The sequence below is a fragment of the Octodon degus genome, unplaced genomic scaffold (assembly GCF_000260255.1).
Source record: "Octodon degus isolate 3935 unplaced genomic scaffold, OctDeg1.0 scaffold00030, whole genome shotgun sequence".
Lineage (NCBI taxonomy): Eukaryota > Metazoa > Chordata > Mammalia > Rodentia > Octodontidae > Octodon > Octodon degus.
In genome coordinates this window covers 15,445,313-15,457,851 of record NW_004524606.1, presented here as the reverse complement: position 1 = coordinate 15,457,851, position 12,539 = coordinate 15,445,313, and the positions used below count along the sequence as shown (strand labels likewise).

The following is a 12,539-nucleotide window of genomic DNA, read 5'->3' as shown; positions in this document are numbered from 1 at the left end:
ACACTCTTAATGGTACTTCAATGGTAGACACATATCTCAGTCCATAGGCATTGGTCTAAAACCATAGGATAGGGCCAGCCAGATAGCTCAGAGGACTAAAGCACCTGCTTACGCAGAGCCTCGCTGTCAGGGTTTGATCCATGGTGGGCCCCACCCCACCCCCACACCCAGGGCACACTAAGACAGTGACTGAGACTGGGTGTGGTGGTGCACCTGTAATCCCAGCACTTGGGAGGCTGAAAACAGGAGAATAACTAGGAGTCTGATCTACATAGTGAGACCCTATAGAGCCGGTACTAAAATTTAAAAAAAATAGTCTGTAAAACCATAGGATATATAGATCACAACGTCTAAGACTTCATGCAAACTCTGACTTTTGGGTAATAATAATGTATTAGCATTGGATCATCCACTGACAAACATTACTTTCATTAGAATATTGCTAACAGGTGCAGGTTCTGAGTATGTGGGGTCCAACAATCCATGAGACACCTATGTAAATTTCCACAATTGTTCTGTGAAAGTTCTACTACAAAAGAAAAAACTTTAAAAACAAAGCACAAATTAAATAAAATAGACTAGTATATAATGTGTCAACATACCATATATATGTATTGATTTATATATTTATATATTTTTATATTACATTTTCAGCTGGGACCCAAATTGATAACAAAGGTCTGGATTACTGGACATGCTTAAAAAAAGACATCAAATAATTTCATATGATGGCTTATTTAGTACTTAGACATATTTGTATAAAAATATCTTAAGAGAACTTTAGAAAAAAATTCCATTTTTACTTTTCCACCAACTGAAAGAACAAGAGGTACTTCTTCCCTCAACTAGCTGTGCAAGTAAGGCTTCAGAAAGAATCACAAGGTCTATATTTCCTGGAATTCATAAATAAGGTAGATTCTGTTAACTAAAAATGTCTGAGAAACTTCTGCAGTGCAAAGAGATCTTCACAGCCTTTGGAAACAAAGCAAAGACCAAAGAGGAGGGGGCATGTTACTGACCTGCCACCAAACACGGAACAAAGATGCTTGTTCCGTGGGAACAAATGTCCAACTCTCAAGAGGAGAGGAACCTGTGAGAAGCCTGGAAAGGGAATCTATCCCCCAAAACTAGTGGAGGGAAAATCTGAACACAAACTATGAGAATCTAGAGACTGGGGATTCTTCAGCAGTCAGCTGGATCTATAACAAGGAATTGTAACTGTATTCTCCTGTAAAAGGTCTTGTGAGGAATACCCTCGCAAATTAGACAAACCCCTCACTAGTTTCCAAAATGCCACCAGCTGGTTGTTTGCTATGCTAGAGGTGTACTGAAACCAATTTACAAATGTATCACTAAAAAAGCCCCATTTACCCCCTTCCTTTTTTCCAAAGCCAGCCTTCCACGACTCTGGAGGACACAGGGATAACACAGTGAACTACGAAGGAAAAAAGGAAAGAAAAGAAAGGCAATAATTGGGAAGATCTGGCTATACATTCCTCTTCATGCTACAGAATTCTAGATTACGGCCTGCTTGAATTTTTGGAAATGAGAAGCTTTAAATTTCGTTAAAGTAAAATAGATATTCATAATAAACAAGACTAAAATTAGAAATCAGTAAACAAAAAAGAAAAAAAAATGAGCCTATGTGTTACTATTACACATGAGGACCAGAGTAGTGACTCCATGTGCTTCAGTTCTTATCCAGATACAAGGAAGAACCAGTTGACAGGATGAAAAAAAAAAAAAAAAACAAAAAACAACACGAAGACAACAGATGGCTTTGCTTGTATTTTAAGAGTCCACCTCATTCTCAGTGAAACAGTTCCACAGCTAATAAATAAAACAGGGCCAAATTTATCCAATCATAATGAAAATGCTACTGGCCAATGTTCAAAATAGATATTAAAGTCATTGCCCTTATATTTTGGGGAAAATTGTGCTGAGTTAAGTCATATGCTTGTTTTGGTAGAAATGAGAATGTTCTAATAATACTCTGAATAATTCATCATTAGGACAATGTAGTTTTATACCATATACTTTTATAAATTCTCAGTAGTGATCAAATAAATCTTTTTAATTCTCAGCATTCTTTCTGGTCAGCTAAATCTTTTTCCTTCAAAATAAATCATTTGGATGGATAGTTACCTCCCACGTAATGACGAGCTCGTATCGACCTCCGCCACCTCCATTGATGTTTATCGGTGCCACGCCAGGAACTAAAAGCAACCAAGAGAGATGTGGGATGAAAATTATTAAATGACGCCTTCATCAAGAAGAATTTTGTTTCTGGTTTTCACCTTTCAAAATCTCACCCAGGCACACTGTGAGAGAGTCTTGCATTTTTAATGAACATAAATTATGTTTATACATACCCGAATTTCTAAGAGAAAGGACACAGTTGTGTTTGATACATGAGCACCCTGGCTCCAAAATTAATTAAAAATCAAGTAACATCATGTATTTGACATTATTATGCATCATCTGCTAATTGGCAAAATGATGTTCCATTCAGATGGTAACAGTGACACTGCTGATTTAGTGCCTAATTATACAGTTGTGCTGTAAACAAGTTGCTGAAGTAGTCTATTAATTATTATATTATCAATAAACAAACTCAAATCATTCCTTTCTTTATTAGCTATCAACTTATTTTACCATTTAAAAATTAGTTCTTCAAAATTAATTTTTGATTGTAAAACCCTATATCTGAATGTCAAATCTTACAGATAAGAATAAGAAAAACTTTTAACTTTACTCTTCAGAAAAATCAGAGTTTTCTTATGTAAAAAACGAAATTACGAGAGGATTCCTCTATTTATCTCTTGAATGTAAGGCTTTGTCACACAATATTTAGAAATTAATAATTATATGAATTAAGAAGGAAACAAGCCTTCAACTATACCTTCAAGATAGCTAGTGTAATAGATAATAGTTCAAGGTGAATTATAAAATTGATCACAGTTGCTAATGCGTATGGAATAATGTGATACATATTCAGAAGGAGGTTTTACTACATACATGTGGAACTGTCGAAAATGATTTGTTTCACTCAGTGGTAAAAAATATAGAATTCTAAATACAGCTAAAATGGCTAAACTTGGGCTGGGGAGATAGCTCAATGGAATAAATGCTTGCCTGGCAAGAGAAAGGTCCTGAGTTCAATCCCTGGTACCACAAAAACAAAAAAAGGGTAAACTTGCTGAGTATTCAGTCAAAAGGTTGACTTACATGAAATCATTTACACTGTGTTTGACCAGTATCCAGGGCTGAGGATGGAAATATGGGTATATGGTTGGAACCTGGGAGGTAGAGATCAAAGTACATAAGGCTTAATTGCTCAGTTTCATTTTTCCTATCATGGAGATGAAAGAAATCTATGTACTTCTTTAGTTTATTTTGATTTCATAGAGAAGTCTAAGTAAATAAAAAATCTTCTTATGACTTTTTCAAAGTGACATCTTACATATATCTTCATATTCATACTTGCCCTTAATGTTTTCTGCTTCAATTTTTAAATTAAGTTTATTTGTACATTTTAGATATACATGATGATCACCATCATCATAAGGAATTTGTACCTGTACATGACATATTTTGAGTGTCTGTTTCTTCTTGTTCATCTCCCTTTCTTCAACCTATTATCTTTTTATTTGCAAAAGCTTTGCTTCCATTTTTCATAATTTTCTCATTTTTTCTTTTCCCTTCTTTCTTTTTCCTCTCCCCGCTCCCTACTCACCAATTTGAAATTTTTCTTCCTGTTTCACAATATCACTTACACATTTTGGTCCTTATTTATATCCTCTGTTGTTCAAATAGGAGAAACAATGCAATATTCACACAGGTATGTCTAATTTATTTCACTTAAAATGTTGATATCAAGGTAAATCCATTTACCTAGGAATATGTCAGATTTATTCTTCTTTATAGCTAAGTAACATTCTATTATATAGAAAAATCCCATCTTCTTTCTTCTTTATCTATTGATCAATTGATGGATATTTGCGCTGTTTACAGGATTTAGCTGTTATAAACTGTGCTGCTATAAACATATGGATGCGTATGTCTCCGTGGCAGGATGCTTTTAATTGTTTGGAGATATACCAACATTGAAGAGGTTGGCCAAATGGAACTTATAATGTTAATTTTTTGAGCAATCTCTACACTGGCATCCACAGTGATTGTACCAGTCTACACTCCCAAAAACAGAGGAGAAGTGTTCCTTTGACCCCAGAGCACTGCCAGCATTTGGTATTGGTTAAATTTTTGTAATAGCCATTCTTTCTGGGGTTAGATGGAATCTCAGCATCATTTTAATTTGTATCTCTCTAATGACCAGTGATGTTGAACATTTTTCATACATTTATTTGCCTTTGGATTTCTTCCATTGAGAAGTATCAATTCATTTCTCATGACTAGTTTTGTATTTGGTCTTTAAATTTGAGAGATTCTGATTTATTTTTTTTTCTTTATATATTCTAGATAGTAGTCCTTTGACTGAGGAACAAATGAAAAATATTTTTTTACCCACACTATACATTTCCTCTTCACTCTGATAGTAAATTCTCTTCTTGTACAAAGCTTTTCAGTCAAATGAGATCCCAGTTGTTGATTCTTTGTGATAGTTCATGTAATTTATGTTTTGTTCATAAAGTTTTCGCCTATACCAGTATCTTCAAGAGTTCTACCTACTCTGACTTACAGCAGATTTAGTGTTCTTATTTTAATATTCAGTATATGTGCTGCCTCTGTGAATACATATTTTAATATTTAGATTTTTGAAGCATTTTGATTTTAGTCTAGTGTACTCTATTGTTGGTTTCCTTTCCTGTGAAAAAGCTTTTTAATAAGGTGAGATTACTGTTGTTGTTTCTTTGAAATATTTCCCTCACAAGCAGGGTTTTGTTTTGAGTGAAATCTTGTCCTGTAACTCTTCCAAAAAATGTAGTGTTTCTATCTTGATATTTAGATCTCTTATCCATTTTGATTTTAGTTTAGTGCATGATAAGAGACATAGGTCTAGTTTTAGTCTTTGACATTTGAATGCATTTTATTTATTTATTTATTTATTTATTTATTTATTTATTTTTTATGGAACCGTTAATCGAACTCAGGCCCTTGTGCTTGCCAGGGAAGCACTCATTCCACTGAGCCATCTCCCCAGCCCATGTCTTTGACGCTTGGAAAACCATGTTTTCCAGAAACATTTATTAAAGAGGCTTTCTTTCTTCCAGTAAACGTGTTTGGCCTCTTTGTAGACAGTAAGGTGCCTGTGTGTGTTTGGAATGGTTTCTACAACATCTATGCTGTTATATTGACTTAGGTGTGTGTGTGTGTGTGTGTGTGTGTGTGTGTGCCAGTACCATGCTGCTTTTAACATTGTTGCCTTGTAGTATGATTAAGGCTAGACAGTCTCACATGTGTAAAACATCAGCATTCAGCAAATAGATGCAGGAGGATTGCGGTGAATTAGAGGCAAGCACTGGCTGCAGGGTGAATCCATGCCAGCCTGAAGTTCATAATGAGACCTTCACTCACTAATAATAATAATAATAATAACAATGATTAACCAAATAAAAAACTTCAAGGGACTGTAATGGCACCTGCCTTGTCTTTGTTGCTCAGAATTATTTTTGCTATTCTAGGTCTCTTCTGGTTCTGCTGGAATATTAGGAATGTTTTCTTTAATTTCATGAGGTATACAACTGATGTTTCTATTCACATTGTATTAAATATATACAACAAATGTAAAGGTATGGTCATTTTTACTATGTTTCCTTAACCAAGAGCAAAGATTAAATTTCTGTTTTCTGATATCCTCGAGGATTTCCTTTTTGAGACTACCATATTTTTCTTTATTTCTTTTTTTTCTTTTGGTCTGATAATTGTTTATTGAAAGAAGTGACCAAATCAATCCAGGACCCCGCACATATATCAGACTGAGACACTAGATCTTCCATTTCTCTGGGTCCTCTTAACCTCTACCCCTGGCCCTGGAGCACAGAGGCTTAGTAGAACTTTTCATTGTCAGAGTCAGAGTCAATGGCTTGTTTCAGAATTTGATTTTGCTTACAGTACAGACAGGCCACCTGGGTACTGGTGGTGGCCTCCTCTTGCTTCTTATCTTCACAAATGCAAAACAAAAACCCAAGGGAATTGAAGGGAGATCTCCTTCTCATTGTCCACCAGTCCCAGGGCCGAAGGGTAGATGGGGGAGAGAGAGAGGTCAGCACACTTCACCCCCCACATGGAACTAGACTACCATATTTTTTCAATGTAAAGATCTTTTACTAACTTCTTAGTTTTTCCTGCTGCTAAAATTCTTGACTATAAATTTTCTTTGAAGGACTGCTTTCATTGCATCCATTAATATAGGGAAGAAGTTAAATTATCATTGATAGATAGATTGATTCCTGAGTTTTTATTTTTTGATACTATCGTGAAGGGTACTGTTCCTTTAATTTCTTTCTCAGTGAATTTCTGTTATTTGTGTACAGAAATGCTATTGATTTCTGATGATTATTTTGGACCTGAAATTGAACTCATGACCTCACCCTTGCCAGGCAAGCACTGTGCCACTGAGCTATATAGTTGGCCCACTTTTTGAGTCTCAATTTCATATTTATATGGTAGATTGAGTTTGGTTCTAAAATCAAGAAGTCTTTTGGTAAAATTCTGGGGTCTTCTATGTAGATTATAATGTTATCTGAAAATAATGATAATTTAACTTCTTCCCTATATTAATGGATGCAATGGAAGCAGTCCTTCAAAGAAAATTTATCATCAAGAATTTTAACAGCAGGAAAAAAGAGTGCGGTGAAATAAACAACCTAATATTGAACCTCATACTTGAAGCACAAGGCTTGTATAAGAAAGGAAATTACAGATCAGAGCAGAAATGAATGCAATTGGAATGAAGAAAACAATATAAAAAGTCAATGAATCCAAGAGTTGGCTCTTTGAAAGATTAGGTAAACTGAACATATCCTTAGCCAACCTTACAAGAAATAAAAGGAAAGAAATGACTTAAATCCATGAGATTAAAAATCAAAAGTGTGAAACCCTGACAAACCCTACAGAATTCAGGTCACTAATACCTTCTTTGAAAACTTGTATTCAAATAAAATGAAAAACATAGACAAAATCTTAGATAAATATAAATCACCATAACCAAAATCAAGAAGATACTGAGATTCTAAAAAAGCAAAATTTGTTCAATGCAATTGAATAAACAATTAAAAACCAAAGAAAAGTTCAGGTCTTGACTGATTTCCTGCTGAATGCTGCAAGTTAGAGGTCTAATACCACTACTTCTTAAACACATTAAGTAAGCTGAGTGGGAAGCAATACTCCCAAAGTAGTTCCTGCAAGCAAGCATTATGCTAATACCAAAACCAGAGAATGACTGAAGCAGGAAAAAGAACTATGGGCCAATCTCACTAATAAATGTAGGCAGAAAAAACATTCAATAAAATACTGGCAAACAGAATGCAGGTAATAATCAATAAGATTATTAAGTGGGATTCACCCTAAAGATGCAGGAATGGTTCAGTATATCCAAATTAATAAATGTAAAACAGCATATTAATAGAACCAAGGGGAAAATCATGATCATCTCAATAAATGCAGAAAAGGCATCTGATAAAGCCCAACACCTACTCATAATATAAAACCTCAGAGAAAATCCAAATAGATTGTCTATATATATATACATGATAAAACTCATCTATGGCTAAAGAAAAATCAACATCATAATAAAAATACTGAAAGCTTTCACTCTAACACAAAATCAGGGACAAGACAAGAGTGTGCATTATCACCATTCCTATTCAATTTAGTTCTGGAAACTTTATCCAGAGTAATTAGACAAGAGACAGAAATAATAGGAATATGGAAAATAAAGGAAGAAGTTAAATTACCTACTTACAACTTTTTTTCTGTATTTTTAGGGAAGGGTCTACTGGGTGTTCAGGGTCTCACTACTAGACTGGACTCCTAGTGATTCTACTGTTTACAGCCTCCCAAGTGCTGGGATTGTAGGCACTTGCCACCACACCCAGTCCTTCTTACAACATGTTAAAGGATTGTTTGACATTAAACCCTATCTTCTGAATCTTTGAAGTCTTTGGTTAAAAGTGTCCTGAATCAGAGTAGAATCTACATAGTTTCTGGGTTTATAGTACTTTATAGTTTACACTAACACCATTCCAGGACCTTTATAAAGTTTAGTTTTGTAAGGAAATTATGTTAAATAGTACTTTACTTCACTAGCTTTCAGGTTTCTAATATAACAAGCAAAAGTTTCTCTACTTTCTCTATTCCATTTTTAAATAATTTTACTTAAAATGAAGTATGATGGTTAGAATTGAGTAACTGGTGGTGATGATGACATTGATAATAGACAGTGATTTCTGCCTAATAGAGAAATCAACAAATCAGGAAGAACACCACCAGGTGTCACTGCACTGGACTGTGTGAATAGTTAGAAAGGGCATAAGGAATTCGCCTCATGGTTTGAGTTAACCATGTCAAACGCCTAAGATATAAATCAGCTGTTTTCAAACAACTAAAAACTAAAATTAATATCCTGAGTCATGGGGCACACTTGAAGATTCTGATCCACCAGGTTTAAGGTGGCAATTGGAAATTTCTGTATTTACACATTTTCTTTTGCTAATTTATTCCTCATATAGTTTAGCACCCATTAATATTTGGAGAATTATGGGTGTAGAAGTCTTCAGTTGTTGGTTCAATTTTACTTCTGTCAGAAATAATGAGCTAATTCCTGGCCTTCATTTTCCCCCTCTGTGAAATGAAAGAACTTCTCAACTGTAAACTTCTAGCATGACACAAAACAGTGCTATTGTCACTGAGTCTAATTTTCCTAGCCTGAATCCTAAGAACAAAACATTACCTTACCTTTAATATAAAAATAGAATGATTCACATCTGATAGTTATACAGACTTTATTGAAGTAGCTTATATTTGTTAAACTAAGTTAACAACCATGAGACAGTCTTCCATTCATACAGCTCAATAATAACATGAATTTGGTCACTGCTCACTGTGATGAAATCAAATGTCATCCTCAGAGAAAGTTGCAAAGGAACGAGGAGGATCCATTGAAAAGAATTTAGGAAGACATACTTTCAGGCTAGTGTTCTGTTCTTTAGTGAACCCATTCATATGTAATTAGCTCTTCTATTAAATGAGTTCAGGATTTATCTCACTTGCAAGGGGAAGCATTTATACTACTGTTCAATGAAGCTATGACTAGGTCAGAGTTCAACAACAGTTGAAAAATATGTCTGACCAGACCAGAGACTCAATCAATTCTTGGCTACAGCAACTTAATGAATAAGCAGTAACTCATTTATATACCAACCTTCAGACTCTCAGCTGGATTTTGGCTAGAAAATAGCTAAGAATAGTCAGATTCTGATATCTCATACTTTGAGATGCCTCCTTAAAGATTATAATCTCTTATGTAGCTTACTGTGCCAGGGAAGTATAATTATTTTCTGAGTATAAAAACAAGAAAATGATAGCCTTATTTATTGCTTCCAATTTCTGTCCTCAAATAATAAAAAAAAAATCATAAAATATGTTTTTTCTGAAAAATTATATCACAGAGTATAAAATGTTAGGAAATGTTTTTGACTTTTTACCTGATGCTTTAGTTCTTAATAGTTCTGATGGTTTGCTTGGTTCTCCAATGCCAATGCTATTACCAGCAACAACACGAAATTCATACTCCACCCAAGAAATCAAACCAACCACTGTTGCATTGTATGTCTGACCATTGAGAATTTCTGGGACTAAAAAAAAAAGGACACTTATGGCAATATATTGGCATTATTAGTAAAAAAATCACAGATAATTATGTCAAATATTGTTAAATTTTAAAACAAAATCATATTACTAAAATTAAAAAGCACATTACTAGAAAATTTTCCAAAAACATGTGTATCACCTGTTGCAACTGCTTGCCAACCCACAGAAAATGGTGTCCGAGTCTGCACAGTAAATATTTGAATGGGGCTGTTATTGTCTGGTCCTGGTTTCCAGCTTATCTGAGAGGTAGTGCTTGAAATGTGTTGAACTCTCACATCCTCTGGGGGACCTGGAGGACCTTGAAAAAAATATTGCATGATTGCATTGGAGATTGTAAATTAAGTTGTTTCAGACAAGTCTGGTTCACTTTGATCTGTCATGCTCTAGAAACAAAATATTACTGATAATGTATTTGTAGCACATCACTAAAGATTAAGTCCTATTAACTCAGTTACATAGTAATGTACTAACTGAGAAGCGCTCCCTCTGAAGATTATAAAATTTCATTCATCAAGTGACTGAATGCCATCTGACAGGGAATGCGACTAAGATTCTCACTCCTGAGTTCTTTCCTCAAAACCTAACACAAGCACATGCAGCTAATGTAGATGACTACAGGAGCATGTGGATTCCATCCTACTGTTACAGAAATAGTTTTTTATGAGTGGAAGACATACTGTATATGGACAAAAACTGCTCAGTTCATGTTTGTATGCACAATATACATAAAAAGGAGTCTGGAAATTTACAAAATACCCTATTTATTTGACTTTATCTCATTCTATATCATGATTTGGTTCCTCAGAAATAAGTTCTATATCTACACTGTGTATTGTAAATGAACAATGTGATCGCTTTTTCATCATTTATGCTTACCTCTGACAATGATATCAGCAGCAGCAGATAAACGCTCTAGGGTTGTTTGCACAGTGCATAGATATTTTCCAGAGTGACTTAACTGAATATTCCTTATCATCAAATCCCCAACAGATTCCTATAGATAGAAGAAGGGAAAGAGATAAAATAAAACCATACACAGCAGGTTCCTATTTTTTTAAAACAGCTTGATAAATATAACATATAATATAGATATAAAAACAGACGACATTGGGATCATTGTCATTTCTCATAGCTGGTATCTTTTGTTATGTACTTTATTATACTTGTATATGGAAAAAATCTATGCAAGACATAAAACAAAATGATGCAAAACCAGATGCACTTTCATAAGCAGATAGTGATTACCCATGCAAATAAAGATAGGGTAAATAATTATGGAACTGGTGTTTTGTGTAATAGACTTGATTCATTTTATTGAACACTTAAAATGTTCAGCTACTTACTCCTCCAATCCTTTCAAAATGAGTCACCCGTTTTTGTAAATCTATGATAACTCCATTGAAAGACCATACAAATATGACCTCAATGGAGGGGTCATGGGATACTTGGCAAGGCAGGACAATGCTCTCTCCAACTGTCACATCCATTTTAGAAGGGGGCACAGTAATGATAGTTCGCTCTGTTAAGAAAAAAAATAATTATTTAAAAATTTATAATAATGTTATAATATACATATAAAATATATCTCTGAATATTAGTTTGAAGCCACTTGAAGTTCAACTGCATTTTGTGTGAAAATGTGTATTCATTGTCAAATTTCCTGAATTTATTGTCATATAGCATATTACTTCCAATAAATTAAATATATAATTTTATTGATAAGTTTGATCTAAACAGTTCACAGAAAATTAAAGAATCTCAAAAGAGAGCATTCCATACATACAGAAAGTACCACTCTGTATTTTTTATTCTAAAACTCCGGTCCTATCATTATAATTGATACATTGTTTATAACTGTGAATAGTATATGTTGGCTTAAGACACAATGAGACAAACTACGTCCCTATGATTATAACCACCACATAATCTATATGGTATTCATCAAAAATTTTTACATTCCTATTTCTGACATATACTTGATAATAATTTCCTATTCTAGCTAAAGACTCAATATAAACTGGAAAATGTAACTTTTTCTTTGGAAACCTAGATTTCACCATGTTAAAATATGCACTTATCATGAAAACATTCTAAAAGGAGATACCAGTCTCAGTGTGAACACTTATACTGTAAGTCCAGCATTTATTTATTTATTTTTACTCATTTTTCCATAATTTTATTGATAAACAAATAGTGATGAGAGAGTATCAAACCAACTTGGTAGGACAGTTTCAACAATTAACACATTGCATACATTTTTCCTAGTGCTTATTTGCTGTACAAGATGCAGACGTGATCTATTTACAAACACCATTAGAACAAATAACTCTATTCATTGAGAATGTAACTATATATCTATCCTAACCATTTTGAATACACAGATGCAAAATGGACAGTCATCTGTATCCCTTTTTTATTTAGTTCTGATATTTGAATATTATAGGTGTGTTACATCAGCAAAATATTCTAAAAGAGTCCAGTAGTCCATAATACTTTTGCAGCTTCGGCTTGACTGGAAATGTCAGAAATTGTTGACCTGAGTCCCCTACTTCTCAACATAGCAGCACAGCTGTGCTTCATATACTTTGTTTTTATACTTTTCTGCTGGGTGGTTAAGACCAAGGTAAAGCAAGACCTATGCAACAAGAGTTGTAGCTTTTGGGTCTGATAAAGTTAGTGAAATCCCCTCAGGATTTATCCTGAGATCC

At 34.1% G+C, this 12,539-nt stretch overlaps 1 protein-coding gene across 1 annotated transcript in view; it reads right to left on the bottom strand.

Moving 5' to 3' along the window:
• Positions 1-12,539, bottom strand: part of Cntn6 (contactin 6) — a 306,964-nt gene that overhangs the window by 19,946 nt on the left and 274,479 nt on the right. The window contains exons 12-16 of the mRNA XM_023713308.1: positions 11,175-11,350; positions 10,708-10,825; positions 9,971-10,129; positions 9,666-9,815; positions 2,146-2,216 (exon numbers count right to left, since the gene is read on the bottom strand). Coding sequence (XP_023569076.1) covers positions 2,146-2,216; positions 9,666-9,815; positions 9,971-10,129; positions 10,708-10,825; positions 11,175-11,350 — 674 coding nt within the window. The remainder of the gene's footprint in view (positions 1-2,145; positions 2,217-9,665; positions 9,816-9,970; positions 10,130-10,707; positions 10,826-11,174; positions 11,351-12,539) is intronic.